This window comes from Salminus brasiliensis, chromosome 2 (genome assembly GCF_030463535.1).
Source record: "Salminus brasiliensis chromosome 2, fSalBra1.hap2, whole genome shotgun sequence".
Taxonomy (NCBI): Eukaryota; Metazoa; Chordata; class Actinopteri; order Characiformes; family Bryconidae; genus Salminus; species Salminus brasiliensis.
In genome coordinates this window covers 49564416-49592228 of record NC_132879.1, presented here as the reverse complement: position 1 = coordinate 49592228, position 27813 = coordinate 49564416, and the positions used below count along the sequence as shown (strand labels likewise).

At 40.0% G+C, this 27813-nt stretch overlaps 1 protein-coding gene and 1 long non-coding RNA gene across 2 annotated transcripts in view; both read right to left on the bottom strand.

Moving 5' to 3' along the window:
- Window positions 1-27813, bottom strand: part of LOC140549719 (scavenger receptor cysteine-rich type 1 protein M160-like) — a 29803-nt gene that overhangs the window by 1030 nt on the left and 960 nt on the right. Inside the window, 30 exon segments of the mRNA XM_072673465.1 lie at window positions 523-587; window positions 891-953; window positions 1045-1107; window positions 1207-1269; window positions 1578-1637; window positions 1672-1744; window positions 2222-2342; window positions 2780-2855; window positions 3280-3477; window positions 3568-3615; window positions 3855-4169; window positions 4422-4458; window positions 4591-4931; window positions 5059-5388; window positions 5568-5891; window positions 5978-6292; window positions 6389-6703; window positions 8343-8647; window positions 8682-9051; window positions 9359-9667; window positions 12510-12810; window positions 13078-13139; window positions 23037-23090; window positions 24137-24211; window positions 24303-24480; window positions 24600-24940; window positions 25701-26033; window positions 26155-26484; window positions 26691-27014; window positions 27424-27738. Of these exon segments, the coding sequence (XP_072529566.1) occupies window positions 523-587; window positions 891-953; window positions 1045-1107; window positions 1207-1269; window positions 1578-1637; window positions 1672-1744; window positions 2222-2342; window positions 2780-2855; window positions 3280-3477; window positions 3568-3615; window positions 3855-4169; window positions 4422-4458; window positions 4591-4931; window positions 5059-5388; window positions 5568-5891; window positions 5978-6292; window positions 6389-6703; window positions 8343-8647; window positions 8682-9051; window positions 9359-9667; window positions 12510-12810; window positions 13078-13139; window positions 23037-23090; window positions 24137-24211; window positions 24303-24480; window positions 24600-24940; window positions 25701-26033; window positions 26155-26484; window positions 26691-27014; window positions 27424-27738 (6104 nt within the window).
- On the bottom strand, window positions 22411-22924 carry LOC140549436 (uncharacterized). Its single transcript, XR_011978982.1, has 3 exons — window positions 22859-22924; window positions 22630-22692; window positions 22411-22533 (listed from the first exon to the last, which is right to left on the bottom strand). It is a non-coding gene; the product is annotated as an uncharacterized lncRNA (long non-coding RNA).

Below are 27813 nucleotides of genomic sequence, written 5' to 3'. Positions count from 1 at the left end.
GGGTTATTTTGTTGTTTTTTTGCAGAGTAACAAAACATTACACAAGACAGGTAGACATGATATGGATGAAGTTAAGAAAGACTTTATGAGGAAGAACAGATTTAGGATTCATGAAATAAATTCTTTTTCACACTAAAATAATTAAAATGTAAAAATACGAAATAAAAAGACAAAAAGAACAAACACTTAAAATTGCTGGTTCATTTTTTGATCAATCTGAAAGTTTTTTCTCTCTTACTCTGCACACTGCTCTGTTCCCTCATTATCTGTCTTAATGAATACAGAGGTTCAGTGGAGTGTCTAAACACTCTGTTCTATTGTTTTACTGTTTTATTTTATTTATTTCTTCCTTGTTGAGGTGCAAAGATGTCCTCTCTTGCCTTAGAAAGAACCACCTTAATATTCTGTGTAGTCCTCAACCAGACTACAAACAGAGACTGCACCTAAAAAATACAAGGTTTATGTTCTATAAACAATGAATTGTGGTCTATAATAAATCATTTGCGGTTTCTGAAGGGACACTGGGTGTGGTTTCTCAGTCACACAATCCATCACTGTCTGAGGCTCCTCCTCCACCCCATCATAATCTGTAAAAGGAGCAGATTTCTTTCAAATAACACATCTTATTGTAGTACACTATATTCCAACACTGTACAAAATACAGTCCCAGGCAACATCTGTTTAATATTAAAGCTATGAAGTGGAGACAAGCAGCATCAGCCTTGTAAAAGTTATTCATAGGGGATCTTTTATACAAAATAAGCCCCTAAAAGCAAGATTAAGACAAGACCACCAACACCAACATTAAGCAAATTGTACATCATCTAAATCACTCACTCCACTCTACACACTCATGTACATCTGAACCAAACACAAGATCAGCCTCTCACCTTTAACCCCTCCTACATCCTGTTCAGCAGTGATGACATCATCATAGTCCTCTGGTGTGTCCACTGCAGCAACATGAGAAGATCAGTTATAAGAATAAGAAAGATTCAGATTGTAGAAGTTTGTAATGGTTTCTCTGCATGAATAAAATCTTACTGGTCTTAATGGTGGAGTTTGGTTCAGTGGGAACAGCATCATCATAGTTATCTGACATGTCTTCTGTCAGAATGTAGAGAGAAAGCTCATTAAATCAGCATCAGTATCATCAGTGACTGTGTTCATGCTGGAGATTACAGTACTGTTACATTACAGTCATACCTGCTACATCAGCTGACCTCTGATCACCACTGATGACATCATCATAATTGTCTGTTATGTCCTCTAAACCAAAAACACAGATATTTAAGGTATATTAACTGTTTAAAATCTGTAGTTTTACAACATTATTAGTACTCTATCATGCTAATATACTCTATGTATCAACACCCTTGATAATTATTTACAAATCCAGAGAGAATAAGACCTTTTTGCTCTTGTGGACTCCTAGCTATGAATGGCTATGGCATCAGTCAAACTTTAATTTAATTTAAATACTGATGAAGTTTTTATTTATTATTTCAATTGTTATCTGAATATTTAGTTCAAATGATTCAAAGAGTGAATTACCAACTGTTCAGTTTTAATCATACCTGCTACACTATCAAGGATCTGTCCAGCAGTGGTGACATTATCATAAATCTCTGCTGTTGTTTAATGTTAATATAATTAATTAAAATGTGATTTATTCATATAGGAACCCACTTATCAGAGCACTAAGGGTGACACCATAATACTGTGACTTTACTCCAGTCACAGAGTTATGTTAATTACTTCTAATTACATTAGAAATGTAATGTAAAGTAACTAGTACTGAATCCTACATTTCAGTACAGCGTTTTATGAGCTACAGTGTGATTTACAGCATATTACTGTCAGACACCTTTGATCTACAGAAGAATCAGATCTCCCAGCACAGAAACAAGCTAGACTCTTTATTGATATGAATTTAAATGTGAAATAGAAATAAACAGCAAATGACAGAAATCACAAAAAGAGCAACATAAAATGTGGCATTGGTCATGGTGCATGTTTATGTTATATGTTTCAGAGAGTTGTAGTTTGGCAGTACTTGACATACATACTCTAGTCACGCTGTGTGTGTGTGTGTGAATTAGCACATCTGTGCCAGCAATGGGTCCAACTTAAACTAGCTTAAAATAACTGAATTCATTTATTAGAAGGGGTGTCCACAAACATTTGGACATATGGTGTATGTGTGTCCTGTTCTAAATATCTTCTTACCTATAAGAAGCTCCACATTTTCATACTCTGAATGCTGTTCCTCAGAGAGTAGACTTCCTGTTAAAGGAGATTAGAACAGTCATGAAACTCGTTTAGAATGCAGAACCTCCCATCTTGGCTTACAGGGTCTAAAACAGAGGTGAGTATTTTCAGTCCTGGAGGGCATCAATCCTGCACAGTTTTGTGCTTTTCCTGCTTAAGCACACCTGATTTAACTCACCTGTTGATTGTCAGGTTTAGCAGGTCTGTGAGAGTAGGGAACCCAGCAAACTGCTGGCCTTTTAATGCCACTGCCTACCACTGCTCTAAAGTATGCAAACCTTTGAGGGTTTTAATAGCAGTTCTTGAATACATGAGTTAAAACAAGTAGTATGACTCTTGCAGACTTTTAGAGATAAGTGCTCCTTCCAAAGTACTCAATTACTCATTTACCTGATTACTCTGTTACTTAGTTACTCAGTTTTTGTCACTTGATTATTCTGTCACTTGGTTACTACTCCTTCACATATTAATTTGTCCACATAGATCTGTCAGTCTGTCAATCACTCACTCAGACTCACCTCTTTGCGTTAGGCTATTTCTTATAGTGACGCTTCTAGGATTGATTTCTTCATAGATTGCCTCAGCTCTCCTACTCAAGTCATCATAGATTCCCTCAAGCCCCCTCCTCAGGCCTTCATATATTTTTGTCTGCATAGTCTTAGAGTACACTATGAGAGGGACAAAGAGAAGCATATATAATTACATCATTATAGAATAAAATTCTTGAGGTTGATTTATCTGTAAGGTCGTCACCATACAGGTCAGTGTTGTGTGTACAGTGAGACGGTAGGTATGCTGACCACCTTAATGCCTGATTACAGAGTATGGAGTAGCAGCTTTCCTACTGTGCTGGCCAGACCCCTGCTGGGTCTGATGGTACACGCTGCCTGCTTACATTTAACACATTGTTTAAATAGAGGCTGGGAGCTTCCGCCTATGTCTCACAACAAGAAATGTATGTTTCTCAGTCACTAAATACGGAGCTACGGATGAACCTAGCTGTGGAGCTTCAAGAGTGGATTGTAGATGATCTCTGAATCTCCCTACCTCTCCTGAGCATTCGGTTCTGGTTAAACAGCACAACCAGAAGCACTGAGGCCAGGAAAAGCAACATTCCCAGCACCAGGAGAGACACTGGATAGATGTAGGGAACAGCTGGTGGAAGAGTTTGTGGGGGAGGGGTTGTTCCCTTCACTGTTGGAACAGCTGGAAATAAAAACACAGAACTGAAACTGTGTAGATGATCTGAACAAGCTATTCACAAACATTTAGAAAAATGATAGACAAGCAGATTACCTGTGGAGGTGGTTGTTGGGGGTACTGTAGTAGTAGGAACAGCCATGTCTGTAGATACAAAAACAAAACACAAAAAACATAAACAATAAAGCACAAAAACAAACACAAACTTTTTTTTAGGTCTTTAAGGTTACAATTTCTCAATTTCTGACCCTATAGATTAATGACCTTCTAGATCATCCAACATTAACAAAAGTGATTGTGAATTGTCCTGCAGATTATGAACCCTGGCAGTAAAATATATCGATTGATTTCAGAGACTCCAAAATTCAGCCGATTTCTCTGACCTGCACAGGTGACTCCAGCGTCCTGCCTGTGGGAGCAGTCAGTGTGTCTCTTCAGGGAATGAGGACAGTCCCACAGGTGAATCTCATTCCCTCTACACTTCACTCTGTTCAGCCAGATAGCTCCTTCACCAGGACCAAAGGCAGCACTCCTATCAGCACTCAGCGCCGGCCCACAACCCAGCTGCCTGCAGACCACCTGAGCATCCCTGATGTCCCACAGATCATTACATACAGTACCCCACTCAGAATTATGATACACCTCCAGCCTTCCAGAGCAGCTTCCGTCTCCTCCCCTCAGCCTGAGAGGCAGGCGTTCTACATCAGACATAAAGAAATTCATAAAACAAATTAAAACTATATCGCAGTACAGACTGCCATATCTCCTATTACTGCTCTGTAAAATAAGGAGATAAAAATATAAACACACATTTAAGTGTGATGGTTACATAGTAAAAAAAGAGCAGTATCCAACATTAACATAAAATATTCATGTTCTTTAAGAAGGAAATCAAATACAAATGAATAAATAAATAAATAAATAAATATTAAAATCAAGACTAGCCTCACTTAAACACCATTTCTGGTAGACAGATGAAGAGCATGTCTGGCGGGTCAGTGGCTGGGTTTGATCTGCTGTGATTATAGTTAAAAATCAGTCACCCTGATCACTCTGTATAAAAGCAGACTGATCTATTCAACTTCATCTACAACATTTTACTCATATTAATCACTATACAAGTAGACTATAATCTATAGAGAATAACTGCCTACCTGAGCAAGTAATCTGAGCCACCTCATTGTTATTATCACACGTATTCTGTCCCCAGGGGGAAGATGGACAGTGAAACATAGTGGAGTCATGTTTCCTACATTTCACTTCATCCAGCCAGTTAGGAGCTGATTCCACTCTTGCTTTGGTCAAGGACTCACTGCCAGTTTTTCCACAGTTCAGCTCCTGACAGATTAAATTTACTGTTTCTTTATCCATCCCATTTACACACACGTTCCCCCAGGTTCCATTGTAGAACACCTCCAGATTCCCCATACAGCCCTCAGTGAGTCTGATCTCTTTAAACTCTGGTGGGAGCATAAAAAATATTATTGAATTAATAAAGTGCTACAAAGTGCAAGTTCTAAGACATCAAAAAGTGTATCAGTTATAAGTTGAAGATTTTTAAAGCAAACAGCAGTCAGATCACTTTACCTGAACACACGACTCCTACATCCTCCTTGTGTCCACATTCACCCTCTCCACACAGCTGATATCTGCAGTTCCACACAGACGTCTCGTTCCCCTCACACTCCACCTCATTCAGCCATATGGATCCAGTTCCAGGTCCAAACCGGGCTGGTACCAGAGCATTGAGGGCCACTCCACACTGTAGCTGTCTGCAGACCACCTGTGCATCCTTAATATCCCACAAGTCATCACTCACTGTCCCCCATGAGCCACTGTGGAAAACCTCCAGCCTTCCTGCACAGTCTCCCCCAGAACCAACCAGCCTGATGGAGCTGTGGACTCGAATAAACTTACCTACAAACAAACACATACACACACACACACACACACACAGACAGTAATTTAAGTTTAAATGAATAAAATGCAGAGGTCTACTTGACATGCCAAAGCAACTAACATTAATAGTAATTATTCCTCTTAGATCAGGTGACATTTTTTAGCTTCTTTAAATAATTAGATGTTGTAACTCTCACCAGAGCAGGTGATGTACAGCTGTTCTCTGGAGCTGCAGTTGACTGCTTGTGCACTGCTGCAGTTCCCCAGATGAGCTTCACTCCCAGAACAGTTGAAACCCGTCACACACATGTAGCTGTGTTCAGAACTGGACGGAGAGGAGCTGGAGATGTTGAGTACAGAACCACAGCCCAGCTGTCTGCAGACCACAGAGGCCTCAGACTCACTCCAGGAGTCCAGCAGAACTCTCCTCCAGTCCTGCCTGAAGTACACCTCCACCTCCCCCTCACACTCCATCCCTCCAGACAACTGCACTCGCCCCTCATGAGACGTCAGGTTAGAACCTGAAGAGGAAAATCATTACAAAACTGAAATATTTCCAATTTAAATGTGGAGGCCATAAACTGTGGTTATGATATTCAGATCTCACCACTGCAGATGACTCCAACATCCTGTTTATGAGAGCATGCAGTTCGACTCCATGATGAAATGGGACATTTTGACAGGTGTGTTTCGTTCCCCTGACAATCAAACATATCAGCCCAGATCCGACCACTCCCCTCCCCAAACCAGTCTAACCCCAACACAGCCACAGCACTCCCACACTTCAGCTGACCACAGAGGACACTGGCAGCTCTCATATTCCAGCTTACATCACACACTGTGCCCCAATCACTGAGGTACTGGAGCTCCACTCGACCAGAACAGGAGTCTGAGCCGTTCATCAGTCGAGCCTGAATGTGACCTGAAAGAATATTGTATTACACAAATACAGTTTTACCATTGCAGGTCAGAGTAACTCATTGTTTGACGTGACAAGCAGGAGCATGTTTTACTGTACCAGCACACACCAGTCCCACATCACTGTCATGAGAGCAGTTGTGTTTGAGTGAAGATGATGTTGGACAGAAGTGAATCTGAGATTCGTTGCCTCTACAATGAAGCTCCTCTGACCACACCTGACCCTCCCCTCTGCCAAAAGCAGCTGCTCCCAGCACCTCTACAGGAAGCCCACAGCCCAGCTCTCGACACACAACCTCTGCAGCCTGCTGGTCAAAGTCAGCATCACACACTGTTCGCCAGGTGTTCCCTTGAAGTACTTCCACTCTCCCAGAGCACAGATGGAAACCTTCAGTGAGTCTTGGCTTTCTATGTCCTGTGTATAAGTTATTAGCATTAGCGCTATGCTTAGAAGTTAAAAAATTACAATAATGTGTATCAGTGGATTCCAAGCATTTGAATTTGTAATAATAGTATTTTCAGTGGGGGGCTTGCTTTGTGATTTCCTTTCAAAGTTCTAATCTCTTTGACTGTATTTTAGTTTTACGATGATTAATTGCAACTTACCTGAACAGACGATTCCACTATCATATTCATGATCACAGTCATGTTTACCCCATCCAAGTGATCTACAGTGCTTCAATGTAGATTCTGATCCTCTACAGCTCACATCAAACATCCATATTGGTCCTGATCCTGATCCAAAGTGGCCATATTGTGGGGCATCTACAGCCTCTCCACAGTCCAGCTCTCTACACACCACTGCAGCATCACCCATATCCCAATTATCCCAATCACACACTGTTCCCCACTGTCCTCTATGAAGAACCTCAACTCTCCCAGCACAGCGACTGCCACCATCCACCAACCTCACACTGCCTGCAGAGAGAGAGAGAGATGGAGAGAGGGAGAGAGGGGAGAGGGTAAAAGGGATTGAAGAGTTGTAGGGGTGCCACGAAGTTTCTGAAGCAGGAATTTGCATTACTGTTTTTCTTTTAACTACAAATTCATTTGATGATGATGATAATAATAATAATAATAATAATAATACATTACAATAATACATAATAATAACATAATTATAAAATTATAAAATTACACATCTCCCATAGAAATGAATGGGAGAACATTCTTGACACAATACTCATACTTTCACTTATGCACAGTTACTTTGTAAGTTTTACACCCCGATACCAAGAAATTCAAATTAGTGACTAACACTTAGGAATCAGAGGATGCTGCAGTGATTCTCAGGGTATTGTCTGCTTAAGCAATACAGGTTGAAAATCACCACAACACAGACAAAAGCTCCAAACCTTTAAAAAGCTGATTATTAAAGTAAATCATGAAGCAAATTTATCTTACATGTTTATTAGCAGGGTTTTTACTACTGTCAATCACTCACTAATATATAATCTTACCACAGTTTAAAAAAGAGCTTACCAGCACACACCAGTCCCACATCACTGTCATGGGAGCAGTGGTGTTTGAGTGAAGGTGATGTTGGACAGAAGTGAAGCTGAGATTCGTTGCCTCTACACTGAAGCTCCTCTGACCACACCTGACCCTCCCCTCTGCCAAAAGCAGCTGCTCCCAGCACCTCTACAGGAAGCCCACAGCCCAGCTCTCGACACACAACCTCTGCATCCTGCTGGTCAAAGCCAGCATCACACACTGTGACCCAGGTCTTATTGTGAAGCACTTCCACTCTCCCAGAGCAGCGAGAACCATTAACCAGTCGGACCCCTATAATAATGTTTTTGACATTTATTAAACTGCACACCAATGTGATTTTTTTTGGTCAGAAACAAGATGAACAAAGCTGTAACCTTGTCATTAAAATGTGTGTAAAGAGAAAAATACAAACAAGCAAGTTCTATTAAATACAAATGTTTACAAATAATTATATTTAATTAACACAATGATTATTTGCATAAAATTAAATACTATCAATTAAATATGAATAGTAGATTTTAATTTCATTAAACAGAAAAATGAAATTAAATAAAGCCCACCTGAACAAATGACTCCTGCATCTTTAGAATGATCACAGTCATGTTTTCCCCATCCTGCTGATCTACAGTTCTTCAGTGTAGACTCTGATCCACTACATTCCACATCATCCATCCAGATTGGTCCTGATCCTGATCCAAAGTGAGCATCACTCACTGCATCTACAGCCTCTCCACAGCCCAGCTCTCTACACACCACTGCAGCATCTCCCATATCCCACTCATCATCACACACTGTTCCCCACTGTCCTCTATGAATAACCTCCACTCTCCCAGCACAGCGACTGCCACCGTCCACCAACCTCACACTGCCTGTATATAAAAGGCAGAAAAGAAAGATACGAGGAAGAAGTGCATTAAACTTAATTTGTAACACATGAGTAAGAGAATGTAGTGAACATACAACTCATACCAGCACACACCAGTCCCACATCATTATCATGGGAGCAGTTGTGTTTGAGTGAAGATGATGTTGGACAGAAGTGAATCTGAGATTCGTTGCCTCTACAATGAAGCTCCTCTGACCACACCTGACCCTCCCCTCTGCCAAAAGCAGCTGCTCCCAGCACCTCCACAAGAAGCCCACAGCCCAGCTCTCGACACACAACCTCTGCATCCTGCTGGTCAAAGCCAGCATCACACACTGTGACCCAGGTCTCTCCATGAAGAACCTCTACTCTCCCAGAGCAGTGAGAACCATTAACCAGTCGGACTTTAAAATGAAAAAAAAAGAGATAATGTTATATTGTTTGAAAAGTAAAATAATGTTGTAAACACACATTTAGTTTGCTAATATATAATATAATAATACAATAACGTAATATAAAATACATCTAGTTTCCCATAGACACATATTTGTTTCTAAAGACAGAGTTTAAAATAAATATAGGAAATAAAAAATAGAACAAAATAGGAATTAGCTCTAAAATGCTAGTTATTGTGATAAAAAATGAAAGGTTTATTCAATTAATTATAACAGGTTGCATTATATAGATTATTTACATTTAAAAAAAGCCCACCTGAGCAGATGACTCCAGCATCTTTAGAATGATCACAGTTATTTTTACCCCATCCTGGTGCTCTGCAGCTCTTCAGTGTAGACTCTGATCCATTACAGTGCACATAGTTCATCCAGATTGGTCCTGATCCTGATCCAAAGTGAGCTTCACTCAGTGCATCTACAGCTTCTCCACAGCCCAGCTCTCTACACACCACTGCAGCATCACTCATATCCCAGTGATTACCACACACAGTTCCCCACTGTCCTCTATGAAGAACCTCCACTCTCCCAGCACAGCGACTCCCACCATCCACCAACCTCACACTGTCTGAACACCAGATAGAGAGAAATTATTAAAATAATGTGAAATAAACATCTTTTAAAGATTTTACTTTGTGCACAGGCATAATCATGCTAAACAGGAAAGGGTCTTTCCAGACTGTTTTCTACAAAGTTATACAGGTGTGTAGAATTTCACTGTAAGCTGTAGCATTAAGATTACCCATTAAATAAGATAAGATAATACGATAAAACCCATTAAAACACAGATCCAGACCACTGTTTAATAGTGATCACTAGGAGGGTAAGGACTTAACACGTCTACTCTGATACATGCAAAGTTAGCTACTGCCTCTTTTTGAACTGCCACAGATGCAGAATGGCTCAGAAGAAAGCACCGCAGCTCCTCTGTGCCAGATAACAGACACCTGTTCCAGCCAACATCACTTAAGAATCCAACCATGGCAAAGCAACATGGCCCAGGATTTAAACTCGTGGACCACTGTTGTAGCACACTATATCACTGAGCCACTCAGAGGCGTGATCCAGACCATTATAACTGAACATGTTTGGTCACACATTGGAGTCATCAATACATTAAGCAAATACCCTCATTTAGGAGATGAAACAACATATTTAAATGTAAAAACAATTTGTTTCTTGATGAATATTTTACAGATGCGACAACATCAGCTGCAATAAGCGCTAATACATTTGATAAAGCGTAAACACTAGTAGCACATGAGTAAGAGAATGTAGTGAATATGAAGCTCTTACCAGCACACACCAGTCCCACATCATTATTATGGGAGCAGTTGTGTTTGAGTGAAGATGATGTTGGACAGAAGTGAATTTGAGATTCGTTGCCTCTACACTGAAGCTCCTCTGACCACACCTGACCCTCCCCTCTGCCAAAAGCAGCTGCTACCAGCACCTCCACAGGAAGCCCACAGCCCAGCTCTCGACACACAACCTCTGCATCCTGCTGGTCAAAGCCAGCATTAGACACTGTGACCCAGGTCTCATTGTAAAGCACCTCTACTCTCCCAGAGCAGCGAGAACCTCCAACCAGTCTGACTCCTAAAATATGAGAAATGTTTGGTGTAAATAAATAAAAAAAAAATTGTTGTATTATGTATTTCCATAAAGAACCATCAGTGTTTCTAAACACAGAAATGTGTAATACAGATACTATTCAAAATATTTAAGAAAGAAATAAATGATGATTCTAAAAAAATCTTATTATCATCATAAAAGCACATTAAAGATTATTAAATGAAGAATAAAAAGTTTGTTGAATTAAATTATTTACATTTACAGTGGTATGAAAAAGTTTAGGCACCCCTGATAATTGATAAATCATTGGCTGTTCGGATCAGCAATTTCAGTTAAATATATTATATAGCAGTTGAACAACAGTGATATCTGAGAAGTAAATGAAGTTTATAGAATTTACAGAAAGTGTGTAATAATTATTTAAACAAAATTAGGCAGGTGCATAAATTTGGGCACCCTTGTGGTTTCATTGATTTGAGTACCTTTAGCACTAATTATTGGAACACAACATTTGTTTTGTAAGCTCATTGACCCTTGACCTACATACACAGGTGAATCCAATTATGAGAAGGAGGTTAAGGTTTTCAACAAGTTTTTCTACTCTTTGCATCTTCTCTGAAGAGTGGCAACATGGGAGCCTCAAAACAACTCACAAATGACCTGAAAACAAAGACATCATGGTTTAGAGGAACAAAGCTCAGAAATATCAGCTGTCAATTTCCACTGTGAGGAACATAGTGAGCAAATGGAAAACCACAGGCACAGTTCTAGTTAAGGCCAAGAAAAATCACAGACAGGCAAACAGTCATAGTCAACCCATAGACCAGCTCCAAAGACCTACAACATCATCTTGCTGCAGATGGCGTCACTGTGCATCATTCAGCTATTCAGCGCACGTTGTACAAGGAGAGGCTGTATGGGACAGTAATGCAGAAGAAGCCTTTTCTGTGCACACGCCACAAACAGAGTCACTTGAGGTCTGCAAAAGCACATTTGGACAAGCCAGCATTATTTTGGAATAAGGTGCTGTGGACAGATGAAACTAAAATGTAGTTATTTGGACATAATAAGGGGCGGTATGGATGGTAGAAAAAGTGGCAGTTGGTGGCAGTTCCATCATGCTGTGGGGCTGTGTGTCCAGTGCAGGAACTGGGAATCTTGTTGAAGTTGATGGTCGCATGGATTTCAGTCAATATCAGCAGATTCTTGAGAACAATGTTTAGGAATCAGTGACAAAGTTAAAGTTGTGCTGGGGCTGGATACTTTAACAAGACAACGACCCTGAACACTGCTCAAAATCTACTAAGGCATTCATGCAGAGGAACAAGTACAACATTCTGGAATGGACATCTCAGTCCCCAGACCTGAATATTATTAAAAAATCTGTGGGGTGATTTAAAGCGGGCTGTCCATGCTTGGAAACCATCAAACCTGACTGAGCTGGAGATGTTTTGTAAAGAAGAATGGTCCAAAATACCTTCAACCAGAATCCAGACTTTCATTGGAAGCTATAGGAAGTGTTTAGAGGCTATTATTCCTCCAAAAAGAGGATCTACTAAATATTGTATTTTATAAGTATTTTTTCTGTTGGGGTGCCCAAATATACGCACCTGCCTAATTTTGTTTAAATAATTATTGCACACTTTCTGTAAATCCCTCATTTCATGTCTCAAATATATTACTGTGTTTGTCTGCTATATGATATATTTATATATCCTTTATATTTATATATATACCTAAAACTGCTGATCCGAACAAGCAATGATTTATAAAGGAAAATCATCAAAAATTATCAGGGGTGCCCAAACTTTTCATACCACTGTAGTAAAGCTTACTTGAACAGATGACTCCAGCATCTTTAGAATGATCACAGTTATGTCTTCCCCATCCTGCTGATCTACATTTCTTCAGTGTAGACTCTGATCCACTACAGTCCACATCATCCATCCAGGTTGGTCCTGATCCTGATCCAAAGTGAGCTTCACTCAGTGCATCTACAGCCTCTCCACAGCCCAGCTCTCTACACACCACTGCAGCATCTATCATATCCCAGTAATCATCACACACTGTTCCCCATGTTCCATTATGAAGAACCTCCACTCTCCCAGCACAGCGACTGCCACCATCCACCAACCTCACACTGTCTGTACAACAAGAGAGAGAAATACAGTGGAAAGTTAGGACACCCATGAAAGCCTTTGTCTTTTTTTCATATTTAAACATGGACATTTTAATTTCACTTAAAAAAAGAGATGGTGGTAATATAACTAAAAACATACAACTGAAGAAATAGAATCCGCTGCAGATGATTAGAACATGGTTAGAGAGGATTTTGGAGGAGCTTGTATTATTTAAACATCAGACATTTAGTTTGGTCTTGATTGGTGAAGGGAGTGGTATCACCATGGCCAGATTCAAAGAGCTCTCTAAAGCCTTCACAAAGAGGGTTGTGGATACAGTCAACTCTAAAAAGGGATTTAAAAAGATGTCAATTTTCACTGTCCGCTACATAAATTACAAAGAGCCACAACTGCAAACAAGCCCAGGTCAGGCTGTTCTAGCAAATCTTAGCAGCTCAACAGCCAGCCACTAGATGTGCAAAGAAGGCTCCAGCAAACCTGATATGTCATCCGGGACCCACAGGCAGCTCTTTCCACACTTAATATCAAAGTACAACATCTATCACCAGAAAGAGACCAAACAAGCCTGACTTTTATAAGACGAGGAAGGCTGTTCTGCTGAAAATACAAGCATGGGAAGCATGAGAAGAAGGGGGTAGTGAGGAGCAGTCAGGGAAGACATGAGGCAGGTAGAGAGTTTTCTGCTTTGTACTTTGTCCACATACAGACTCTAGGGTGTTTCTTGTGTTGAATCTGTTGTTTTTGTGAAACTCAATGCATAAATAAAAGGTCTGGATAACCACTGGATAAATAAATCCAGTAAACCTGACAGTCATTTAGTTACAGTCTAGTCTACAGTCTAGACTGTCCTTAGTCTTCAGTCGTTCAGCTCTTTCTGTTCTGGGTTAAGCTGTAAGACGTGGCTCAGCCTGCACTGCTATTAGAAAGAGGGGAAAATTGTCATGTAAAAAGATTTTATGAATTAATTACACTCATAAATATACTATCTCATTAAAGCTGATCAGCACAGAGAGACCTCCCGAGTAGCCTTAAAGTTCCTATTCCAGTGCTGATATACGACTTAAACAAGTACAGAGTTAATAGAAATCAGACGAAATAAAGAAAAAAAGAGAACAGAGAACAAACTGAAAAATGGCATTTTCTAAATATTTTAGAGCACAAATTCTCTTCATATGCTGAATTTAATCATGACAAATGTCATAATTTTGTTAAATTCAGTAAACAATAAAGTTACATTAACATGTACAGAAGTGTCTCTGAAGAGGATCTGAACTTAGAAAATCAACACAATGAAAAAACGATGCTGCCCAAACTTTCACATATAAATGTTTACTTTTATTATTCTTCAATCATCAGAGTTCACTTACCAGCTGTGGAGAGTGTGATCATGGAGGACAGAAGAATGAGAAGCACACAGCTGTCCATCTCCCTCTGACCTGCACACACTCCGTTCAACTCAGCAGCAGAACAAGCTTCACCTCCACTCCCCCAGAGAGACTGAAGACACAGAGAGAGAGAGAGAGAGAGAGAGAGAGAGAGAGAGAGAGAGAGAGAGAGAGAGAGACCCCACAGCCGCCAATCACACTCACTATGACCTTATTAGAAAGAGGAGAGGAAACCATCAAACATTTTCAGTGACAAATCAGAGGAGGCATTTTTTTCTTTCTCCATATTTATCAAAAGAGCGTCAGCGCTGATTAACACAACCCCACCTCCCTTTCTAGAGGAGTGTGTGTGTGTGTGTGTGTGTGTGTGAGGAGAGACACTGGAGCAGTGTGGTAGGAAATCCTCCAACAAACAGGAGACTGACTTCAGAGAGAGGAAACACTCCAGCTTTAATGCTGCACCTGCAGAGAGCTGATCCATACACTGATAAACACACACACACGCACACACACAGTGACTTAATATAGATATTCATACACATACATACATAAATACAACATAATAACAAGTCGATCAGTCGTTAAATAAACTAACTATTGAAAGATTGTGTTTGAACAGAGTAAAATGTACAATGTTAGACTGTAAAAATTGTGCTGAAAGAACAGAAATGTAGAAAATCTTAATAAAGGTCAGAAATTAATACCTTTTAATCCTGTACTTTTACAAACAGCTGCAGTTCAGCTCTTACAGAAACAGGGTTTTACTCACTGCAGTACATTTTCTTCTCCACAAGGTGGAGCAGCAGGGGATTAATAATCAGTAAATGTAGGAATGGGGGTTTAAGACTGTGAAGTAGATTTTTCACTGCACTGGTCAGCTAAGGTCAGCGCTGGTGTCCTGATATAGCTTTGTATTCTCCTATATTCAGTGTATGGAATAGGGTAAGAATGTTACCTTAAACATAAAATAACATTTATTCTGCTTTTATTCCATCATCACTTTAATTGAAGCATTAAGAGTCTTCATCTCTGAACAGCATCAGTTTCATACAGGTGTGATAAAAACACTCCTACTGAAATAAAGGAGAATATTTAATCATATGTAATTTAATAAGGACATTTTATATTTATGGTTCTGACATTTAATTAGATTTATATTGTGAACTCATATACGTTTTTACTATTTAAATTATAACTGTGCTCATTTAATAATAAAACACCTTACGCTGTTTGGGTTGACTGGGTCTAAGAAGGCCTGAAGCAGTTTTGGTCTTAATCACAGAGAGAGGATGATGAGTGCAGTTTATTAAAAGAAGTCAGAGTTTATTAAAAGGCCTTTATTTGCTGCAGCTATAGAGCAGTGGTCCCGAAACATGCTTATTTTCTTATGTTAAGATCTACTGAGATTTACACATGATTCATAAGACTGTCACCAAAGAGCTCAAGTATACAAGACTCATGGAACATTTTCTGACATTTTATTTTTCAACATTGTTCAGAGCTCAGTTTAACACTTTAATAAACATGCCATAAACAGGCCTAATAGACCCACAATGGGCCTCTTTGACTCTTTGACATGCCATAGTGAGGCCCAACACACTCTTAATTGGCCTCTTTGTAATACAGGAGACAAGTGAAAGTGAGTAAGAATGTGTCACAGTGTGTTCATATGATATGATTAATGATCAGAAGCCTTCAACCAAGATGTTCATTGAGTTTTGTTCATATTGACCTTTTGACCTTTGAACAATAAGCTGTAGCTTTTAAATGAAAATGTAAAAATTATGGAAAATTTGTCTGATATTACATGTATTGACAAAGTTGTTCATGACCTTGTACTAAATAATATGCGACCAATAGTTTATCTGTAGACTAGAAAATATGATCATAATTTGATTTGTAACAATGTTGGTGTTTAAATGCTGTAGCACCCCCTAAAGACTAATATGGACAAATATTTGCATACCTTATCCGAGTGTTTTTATACACAAGTGTTTCAAATTGTGAGGGGATCAGACTCCTGAGGAGTTACTGCAATTTAGGTTAGAAATAAGATTGCTAGGACTGATTAATAGAGGGAAACTATGTTCAGTAAAAACATATTTACAGTGTTCTGGAGAAGACACTTTCATTATGTCAAAATATCAAAATCTGAACAAGATTTACTGGATTTTTCATGAAATTTCACAGGTCAGTAGAGAGGCCCTACGTGTGACCATGCCAGTTTCATGAAGATTGGTCCATGTTCAGATTTCCTTATTCCTAATATAAGCTGATGGGCCAAAATTTTTTTTAAGTTAAAAGGTTAATTTGCATATGGAGGCCATGCCGCACACAAATCATGAGGTTCAGGGTCCTCTCCAAGGGGGGAGGGGGGTCTATAGCCCAGTGGTGGAAGATGGATGTAATGGAAATTCAGAGAGAGCAATCTCTTTATCTGGGATGATGGTTTCTGCTCCTGTTCAGTAAACAATGAGCACTAATCACTATTCCTCACATTCAGAAATCTGCATCACTATATAGAGCTCTATTATAGGAAACAGAATTAGTGAGGGTAGGAAATGATGTCAGACACTAGTTTCTACAGCTTTGCTCATTACTGTACGACAGCAGATTCTGTCTCAAACACAACCTTCACACCATCAGTCTGCTGTAACCCTGCAGTCTGACAACATGCCGGCCGATCAGCTCTCAAATCTATCAACAATAAAGAGTCCTAATTAAGTCTAAACTCAGTAATAGAAAAGACTTCAGAACCAGAATGAATTTATTCAGTGAATCCACTACAAGCTTTGTGTAGATGCTGTGATTATCACTCAGTAGTTCTCTTCCAGGAGTGGGAATTTTGTAAAGTATCAGAAATTGGAGACAAAATCATTTCACCATTGTAATATAAAAGCTCTGTAAAAGTTCTGTAAATACTGTAATTGTGATCTGTTTATTTGTCCTTTTATGACATCATTAAAATCACAGCTAAAACAAACAAAACACAAACTCTACAAAACTACAAACAAACCTTCAGGAAGTCACACCACAGGAGAAAGAGGACAGGTGTGTGCAGGTGTGTTTATTACCTTAAGATCTAAACATACAATCAACACCAAACCATACTTGTACCATCTCACTCCAACCAGACTGTCTCTAATCCAGCTGTCTGCAGTCAGTGCTGGTGATTAAGCTGTTAGCTAGCTGTTACAGGCCAACATTAAACTGGGATCTCCTGCTTTTCACTGGGTTTCATGTTCTGCTCTTTCAGTGCAGCATCAACATTCAGTTCTCTGACTTTTAACATTAGAGCTGCTGACTTTAGCATCATTAACTGACCTGTAATGAAGTGTTTACCACAGATGTTACACGTATTGACTGACCGGCTCCCACAGTTCACCATTTTCATCCTCTCTGCGGATGAAGCCACAGCTCTCTCCTCTTACTGTCTTTTACTCTTTGTGGAAGTGAAGAAAATCCTAATCTAGGGTTTAATCGTTGGACGAGTAAAATCCCACTCAGCAGCTTTTAGGCATGGAGACACTGTTGTTTCCAGCTTGGCGGCAGCAATGAGACTGGGTCTGTTTTCAGCCAGAAGGGGGCGTGGTTTACTGCAGCTCCTCAGCCTGAAAGAAGAGAGCAAATAGAGCTAAAAAGAAGCTGAGAGATCAAACCTGGAAAACCAGGAATCTTAATGCAGTGGGATTTATTATGCTCCCACGAGTCGGGAATGAGACCCCCTGTATGCTCAAGTTAGACTAGCAACACTTTCCCTGTGGTTCTCAAACTGTGCTACATGTAGCCCCCCACTGGTGGTGTGTGAAGCACCCCTAGATGATACACCAGAAGACCTCAAAAGAAAATGCTGCCTGCAGTGAAAAAGAAATGACTGATCTAGACCCTGCACCCACACACACACACACACACACACACACACACACACACACACACACACACACCTTTACCCAAACACTAATCACCCACTGCATCACAAGCTCTTCACAGGGGGGGATCAGGTAGGTGGGTGATCTCCGGTGTCTCGTTGAATTAAAGCCCAAGACACTTTGTGTTTGATCACGAGTGGTTTGTAGTCTAAAAGGTTTAAGAACCAGTAAAACGTCCCACCAACGTCTCTGTCTGTCCTGCGATGACGGTCAGAAAACACCTGGTTCTCAAAAACGTTGTTCTGTTGAAGTCTCACCTGTTCTGGTTCTGGTTCACCTTGACCCGCTTCAGTACTTGATATCCAGACCTCACGACAGTTCACGAGAAAAACGAGTGAGAAGTTTCTCCAAATGGAGGAGCTAGTTAGTGCTCCAACACTCTCACCAACACGATGATCCTCCTAATGAAAGCTTGTTCACCAGTGTGATGAGCAAACACTTAGTTCTGCACCTCTGTGTCTGTCTCTCTCTTTCTCTGACTTTCCTCCACAGGTGAACCTGCTTAGTCCCAGTAACCAGATGAGGATCACTGACCAATCAGAGTCCAGCGATGAGCTAACCGATGAGTTAATCGATGAGCTCCGTGATGAGTTAATCGATGAGTTAATCGATGAGCTCCGCGATGAGTTAATCGATGAGTTAATCGATGAGTTAATCGATGAGCTCCGTGATTAACTGCCGCGATTTTCCATCAAGGATGTAAAACTAGTCAATAAATACTTTCTCTGCTACCTTTTAGTACAGTGATGAAGTTCTTCTACATATGAACCAATGTAGTTCTGCATCTCTGTGTCTGTCTCTCTATTTCTCTGCCTCTCCCTCCACAGGTGAACCTGCTTAACCACAGTAACCAGATGAGGACCACTGACCAATCAGAGTCCTGGCAGGCGTAATTGGGGAGGAGCTTAACTTTTAAAAGCAGGAGTTCAGGCGACTGAAGGAAGGAGGAGTGTTGTACAGTGTTTTTTTTTTTTTATTATTATAATTAATTAATTGATTAATTATAGGTTTTAAAAGCGCGTATTTATTTTTATAACTTTCTTTTGTTAAGTTTTGTGGAAGGCAGCTGCTCTGTTTGGTGTTCTACTTGTAGGTTGTAATTTGAAAGATTTGCTCCGTCTGTGTTAGTGTTCGCTATTAGCCGCTTCCAACTTAGTTTTACAGCAGGCTGTTCTGTGCTGGGTTTGTTTGGTGAACTTTTGGCATCATTTGGATTCATAGCAGTTTGGGTTTGGCTGTGCCACCTTGGCCTTCAAACAGGTAAGAGTGATGTACCTGTGTTTCTCACCATGTATAAATCTGTACTGTTCAGGTTTCTAGGCTAGAGGGTGGCACCACCTGTTGTAGTTGAATATTTGATCAGGTTTAGTTAAATGTAGTTAATGTTTGAGTAGTTTTTGTTTTTGTTAAATATATTCTGACAGTAGGAAGTGTTTCCTGCTCATTGATGTTCCCAGTGTGATGAATTCAGCACAGCAGGTTTATTAAATGTATTTAATAAAGTCTCTCTGACACACATTGCTCATGATTACCTTTTAGTCTTTGGCACAAACAACTAATGCTACATGTTATTGATGGTGCAGCATCCTATACCAAAGGTGGGGTTGTAACAACCAGGTTCATGTTTTTCTGCCACAGTAAAATAATTTACAAGTGTATTATAACTCTGACCACAAACTATCTGAAATTAAGAGTCTCCAACACTTGGTCACAATTACACTGAGTACAGTTACTGTGTTTTACTGTGTTAAATGTAATACTTAGTGCAGATGCATTTGTGTACAGACCAGCTTACATGTTTTGACCACTAGGGGGCAGTACATGTCAGAGCCTGCCTAGACTACACCCACCAATAAACCCAGTCCTGATGAAGCAATACTTGGACATTTTCTCTGCTATAGCTGACCCCAGTGTTTTCCAGGTCAGGGATCCACTGATGGGATGCATCATGGTCAGATGCTCAAAACTGCTCTCCATGGTGCTGAATTCCAGAATGTGGCACTTCATCTACAGTTGAGTGCCTCTTCTCTTTAACTCCTGTTTTCTTTCTCTTCCCCCAGTGTTCCTGAAATGGCCTGTCCCTGGATTCTGATTCAGTACTCTCTCAACCTGGCAACCTACCTTTTGGTAGATGCTTTGATGCTACCTAGCTCTGGATGTCTCCTCCAATGCTGATGCAAGTTGATAACGGCATGTTTATGTATGTGACTGCTTAGCTGGCATGAACTCTGAGCATGTGACCAGCAAATCTATGATTTTGAATCTTATTAATCATAGTCCTTATCTCACTTTTACCCCTTTAATTCTTGGTTCCTCTCAGTTTCTTCTTGCTAGCCAAGATTTTGTAAGGCTACATGGTTACAACACACATTGTAGTACAGTTTGCATGCGGTCAGAACAAAGCCATGTACTTGCATTGTTTAAAGAAGAATTCATCAGAAATCCAAGCTATTATGGGAGCTGTAATGGATTTAGGAGCATGGCTGTGGATAATGTCTTGTTTGTAGGTATATTAATGATTGGGTTCCCTATTGGTTTAATTTCAGAATGGTATTTTACATTTTTTGAGGTGTTTGTTTCATATCACAATATATTCCAGAAAGCTGAAAAAAGTCACATGAAACTGTCAAAAATGACGGAATAAAATCATGTTGAAGTTATGCAAGTTAGGATTTTCCCCTCTTTCCAAAGATACCATTTCGCAGCTACATTCTGACGGTACCAATACAGGAAATCACTTACTCATCCACCCCCTGCTCTGCTGTAATTTAAAAGGAGCATTGCCTTTGTCCTGTTTAGTTACTGAAGTGCCCTGTACTGTTATTACTAAGTTTTATCCATTTCTACCCCATTTTCTTTATTAAAAAAATATTAGCTGGGTTGAACTTAATCATGTAGATTTGATGCCTTGGAGTGGCAAGAACTGGGGGCAGTGAAGGAACAGTGCTTTCTCCTTCACAGATAAGGTGTCCTTGAGCAAGGCCCATCACCCCCTTATTAACAGTACGTAGCATTTTTACCTGAAAATAACTTCAACATCATGCTGATGTCCCACTGACAGAAAGAACAGTGCTGCACTACTCTGGGCTCCTCTGCCAAATCAGTCTACAGTCTTCTTTAATGTTTGTTTCTATATCTCTCAGCTTGTTAAACTGCACCTGAGAAGCATGTTCTTTAGTGGTGGTTAAAAGTGTGAATTCTATGTCCTCACTATAGGAGGAGCCCAGGAGCATGAAATGCCAATTCTCACAAATGAAGGCTTTAAGAGGTTGAAATCATTTCCTGTGCAATGGATGCAAGTTGTTTCCTCTAAAGTAATTGTACCTATTTGAACGCAAAGTCTAAAGTATTCCAGAAGAAGTGGAAAACTTGGGATAATTTTATTCTTTAAAATGAGTACAGTGTCATTTTGTCCATGTAATGTGTATTCAATGTACTTAAAAAAATATATATTGGTGGAAATTACAGAAAATACAGAAATCCAACAGAAATGAGTCACATAACAAAAATAATTGGGTCCTCTAACTTTGCTGTGACCTATCAACTTGTCCTAGAGGCAACCTGCCCTGCACATTTTACTGGATTCCCTGCTTTAACACACCTTGCAACATCCTTGAAAGGACTTAATTAGTTGAAAAGCTATTTAGTTAAATTAGGTGTGTTGGGACCAAGGAAAGCAGTAAAATGTGCTGGGCAATGTGCCTCCAGGACTGTGGTTGAGACCCACTGTCATTAGCGCATAACAGAATTCAGATATACAAGGTTAGTCTAATAATTCAGAGAACAATAATGACAATATTTATACCTCAAATACAAGATTGAAAACAGGCCCCTTTTCTTACAGTCTAACAGAATATATGGTGATCATCAATGGTTTTACAGCTGATTTATAAACCACAATAAGGGTCTAGAAAGCTGTATCTATCCATCTGCTGGACAATGGCACAGCTCAACGCACTTTATAGGAGTAATGCAACATTTTACTTGCTGCATCTCACTGATAAATGCTTTATTTCCTAGCAGTAGATGTGGTATTTGGTACTCTCAGTAAAAATGTACAATGCAAAAAGCCCTTTAGTTTAAGGTCTCAAGACTAAAATAATCACCCCCTTAAAGTGTAATTAAACATGTTTTTGTTCTGATAATGCAGTAAGTAGAATAAACAGACATAAAAATGTTTTCATAAAGTAAAAAAGATGCAACAATAAAAAGATTATAATCATTGTCATAATTTGAGTACACAGTCAGAACTACCTGACCTTCGAATGTTCCATATATTATTAAGAAGTATGAACTTTAGGCAATCATTTGATTCATCTAAAGAGGTTTAAATGTAAATCCCTGAGCAAAGACCTCTCTGTCACATGGCATATTTGTGGCTCCTCTTCCAACTCCTCCTCTAGCCTGTAAAATAAGTTCATTTCCATCTTTAAAATAAGTTCACACTGAAAACAATTCAAATAAAACTTGAATGTTACCAGACACTGCTTTACATTTTACCTGTTACATCAGCAGACTTCTGATCTCCACTAATGACATCATCATAAATCTCACCTCCATTCCCTACACACAAATACAAAGATATTTAAAATACCTATCAAAACATCCGAGATATTTTTCTACAGGCATGATGATCATATGCTGAAGCCGCCCCTGTACTTGTGCACATGTAATGTTGTGGATGTAATTCCTATATCTGTTTTCTCCTAAACCCAAAACAGAAACATACCTGCTACACTACCAGGGATCTGTCCAGCAGTGATGACATCATCATAGTTCTCTGCTAGGTCCTCTTTTGCTGCATCACCTAAATCAAATAAAAGCAGACTTCATCATATTTTACACTGTCATTTAATTTGAGGTGGTTTAAAATGATGTAATTATTTAAAAAAGGGATCTTATCAGACCACAGGTGGTGACATCATCATAATAATCTGCCTTTCCTCCAGTCAGAGACATTGCTGGAAAAGAGGGGCATTGCTTATTTTAAAATGTAATGAATGGGGAGTGGGCTACAGAACAAGACTTATGACAATACTAGATGGAAGTTCAACATGTGGTAACAATTTACCTGAATTTGCATATCCATTCCATTAATAATGTCACAGCAGGTGTCATATTTTAGTTTCACCGTCATCATTGCACAGCTAAATTGGTTCCCACCATAGTTATGGTTAATAGGTAATTGCTATAGTATTTCAGGTGCTTTGCAATACACATCCATAATTATCAGAGTGTTGTTTGTATATTTCGTCTGTATAAAATCAGATTCTTGCACACTGAATCAAAGCATCCATCTCTAGCCACAGTGGTGATAACTTTCTCCTTCCACTGAAGAGGCTCTTTTAATTGGGAGCACCCTCCACAGCTCCTCCATACACTTTTAACTCGCTCTCTCGCTAACTCACATATTCTGGCAAACGCTCTGTAACCCTTTAAGCTACTCATGAAGTCTCTCATTTACTCACATAGTCAATATCTCACTTGCTTACTCTGTCAGTTACTAACATGGTAACTGGGCACTGTGAATCACTCTATAATTACCTCATTCACTCTGTGGCTTGATCACTCACTTGGCCACTGACCTACTCTCATGCTTGGGCACCCCTTATTGGCCACACTTTGCCACTTACTCAATAGTTTACTCATTCAGTCAATCATGTGTCATACATGAACATGTAAAAGTTTGATATTTAAACATGGAAGCTGTACAGGAATGCTACAGTTACAGCAGAATCAGCAACTACACTACATGTAGACTTACTCTATCTCTATCTAAGATACACAAAACACTCATTCAGCAGACCCTCGATTATTAATAATACAGATATAAGAAGAATAATCTGAGAAATCAGTTTAATGTTCTGAATTGGTAGTTTATGATAAATTGTTCAAACATTAAGTAAATGAAAGGCTATTTTGACCACTGTCAAGGTTATGCATTCCATAGAGCTTAAAAGTAATAAATTAATTTCATTTAAAAAGCCTGACACTAAATATCACTCACCACTTTGAGTAAATTCATTCCTTTGAATGTTGTCAATTTCCTCATAGATTGCCTCAGGCCTCCCCTTAGAGAGCACTGTTAGAGACAGAGAGAAACATAGATTCAGTTCAGTAGAAGAGAAGAATGTACAGAAAGTAGGTTATAGATGATCTCAGAATCTCCCTACTTCTCTTGAACACTCTCTTCTGGTAAAATAGCACAACCAGAAGCACTAAGGCCAGGAAGAGCAACATTCCCAGCACCAAGAGAGACACTGGATAGATGTAGGGAACAGCTGGCGGAGGAGTGATTGTTGTATACACTTTCTGATCAACTGTAAATAAAAAGACAGAAAACTGAACAACCTATCCAGAAACATTTAGGAAGCACAAGTAGCATTACAGAGCCTTGCAGATTATGACCACTGGAGTAAAAGTGTTTTGATGGAAATCAGAAAATCCAGAAGAATTCTCTGACCTGTGACACATGTGACTCCAGCCCTGTTGGAGCAGTCAGTGTGTCTCTTCAGGGAATGAGGACAGTCCCACAGGTGAATCTCATTCCCTCTACACTTTACTCTGTTCAACCAGATAGCTCCTCCACCAGCACCAAAGGCAGCACTCCCATTGGCACTCAGTGCCGGTCCACAGCCCAGCTGCCTGCAGACCACCTGAGCATCCCTGATATCCCACATATCATCACAGACGGACCCCCACTCAGCATTATGATACACCTCCAGCCTCCCAGAGCAGCCTCCCTCTGTTCCATTCAGTCTGATAGGCAGGCGCTCTACATCACAAATGAAGATTTTGTCAGTGTTCTCAACTGTACAGTTTACTGTAATGAATGTATCCATAGAAATGACTTGAAAGAAATTCTTTTAATATTGAGTTTGTGACTGACAGCAATAACATACACACTATAGGGACAAAGGTATTTGGCTACCTGCTCATTTACTGTTTCTGTTTCTTTACTGTCTCTTACTGTCAGCAACAGTGCAGTGAGAATATGATTACATTCAGCAACAAGACCATTAGTATGGTCAGGATGTTGGATGATTAACGTGCCACCTCATCCTCAACTGATCTCAAAGGTAGTGGATGGAGCACCATCATTCCAGAGAAGACAGCTCCACTGCACCACAACTCAATGCTGGGGGCTTTATATCCCTCTACCCCACACCTCGCATTAGGCATGGTGCCAGGAGGTTCTTGTTTATTAATTGTCAGCAACCTAAAGTAGCTGAATGCTACTACTGAAAATGTTGTATTATGCTTATCATAACTGGCTGAGCACATACATTGCCAAATACACTGTTGCATACCATGCAACAGAAATTCATACATGTAATAATTCAAGTACTGATAATAATTTATAATATGAATTTATATATTCAAGAACAGCCTTACGTGAGCACCCTTTAAAATAAAGAGATGAAGTGCATGTCTGATGGGAGTGCTTATGGTCGGCTGTAAAAAAATATAGAAAGTATACAAGAATGAAGTAAGTATTTATAATTCATAAGTCTTTAAGTAGTGTGATTAAGTCATGATTTTCAGTTCATCAGGGAGTTCATCTGAAACACTGTCATTTGTTAAGAGAAATTTCCTACCTGAGCAGATAATCTGAGCCACATCATTGTTATTGTCACATGTGTTCTGTCTCCAGGGGGAAGATGGGCAGTGAAACAGAGTGGAGTCATGTTTCCTACATTTCACTTCATCCAGCCAGTTAGGAGCTGATTCCACTCTTGCTTTGGCCCATGAATCACTGCCAGTCCTTCCACAGTTCAGCTCTCTACAGATCAGACTTGCTGTTTCTTCATCCATGCCATTGTCACACACATTCCCCCAGGTTCCATTGTAGAATACCTCCAGATTCCCTTTACAGCCCTCAGAAAGTCTGATCTCTTTAAACTCTGGTGGGAGAAGAAATAACTGAATGAATATACTGCAATGTTATATTAATTTTAGTAATAACATTCAATCAATGACAACTGGCTTAAAATATCAAAAAGAGCAGCAATCATTGTACTGCACCTGAGCACACGACTCCTACATCCTCCTTGTGTCCACATTCACCCTCTCCACACAGCTGATATCTGCAGTTCCACAGAGATGTCTCGTTCCCCTCACACTCCACCTCATTCAGCCATATGGGTCCAGTTCCAGCTCCAAACCGGGCTGGTACTGGGTCACTGAGGGCCACTCCACACTGCAGCTGCCTGCAGACCACCTGCGCGTCCTTAATATCCCACAAGTCATCACTCACTGTCCCCCATGAGCCGCTGTGCAAAACCTCCAGCCTTCCTGCACAGTCTCCACCAGAACCAACCAGCCTGATGGAGCTGTGGATTCGGTCAAACTTGCCTACAAACACAGAAACACATACAAACAAACAAACAATAAATAAATAAATAAATATTTCAGTTATCCTACAATTTTATAATTGTTAATGTTTGGATATTACAATGCCAGAATAGTAACAAACTCAAAGTAATTTTGGCATAAAAGAATGAGATCACTTACTGTGAGTTTCATGGCTACTTGTAATTATTGGCTGCAATAATTCTTACCAGAGCAGATGATGTACAGCTGTTCTCTGGAGCTGCAGTTGACTGCTTCTGCACTGCTGCAGTTCCCCAGATGAGCTTCACTCCCAGAACAGTTGAAACCCGTCACACACATGTAGCTGTGTTCAGAACTGGATGAAGAGAAGCTAGAGGTGTTGAGTACAGAGCCACAGCCCAGCTGTCTGCAGACCACAGAGGCCTCAGACTCACTCCAGGAGTCCAGCAGAACTCTCCTCCAGTCCTGCCTGAAGTACACCTCCACCTCCCCCTCACACTCCTTCCCTCCTGACAACCGCACTCGCCCCTCATGAAACGCCAGAGAGGATCCTGAAGAGGAAACCCCTTACTTAATATGTATGTGTTTGCATGTGTGCTATCACCCAGAGCAGGAACACTTCAGTGATAAGACATTGCCACCATCAGTCAAATGTTCAGTAAATTCACATCACGGTGGAGTAGTTTGAATGTGAGAGTTTATGGAGTGGTGGAAGAGAGTTTTATTTCCACTGGCTAGAAACTGTAGGCCAGACTAATGGCTTTATCTCATGCAAAGCATAAGGCCCTCTTATTATGGTGTATGTTAGCACACCTCTCCCTTTTTACAGGTCAATCAGAATTTCAATGAAATAAAGAAGAAGTACTATTTAGCAAAAAACATGAATACATGAATACAATAATTCAATGCATGTTCAATGCATGTTACTCCAAGATTGAACACATGACTTTAAGGACTCACCATTGCAGACGACCCCAGCATCCTGTTTATGAGAGCATGCAGTTCGACTCCATGATGAAATGGGACATTTTGACAGGTGTGTTTCGTTCCCCTGACAATCAAACTCATCAGCCCAGATCCGGCCACTCCCCTCCCCAAACCAGTCTGACCCCAACACAGCCACAGCACTCCCACACTTCAGCTGACCACAGAGGACACTGGCAGCTCTCATATCCCAGCTTACATCACACACTGTGCCCCACTCACTGAGGTACTGGAGCTCCACTCGACCAGAACAGGAGTCTGAACCGTTCATCAACCGAGCCTGAGTGTGACCTGAAATAACATCAGAGCATGGAAATTACATTCCTTATGTTATGGATCATGCAATTGGAAGTTTTACAGCTTGTT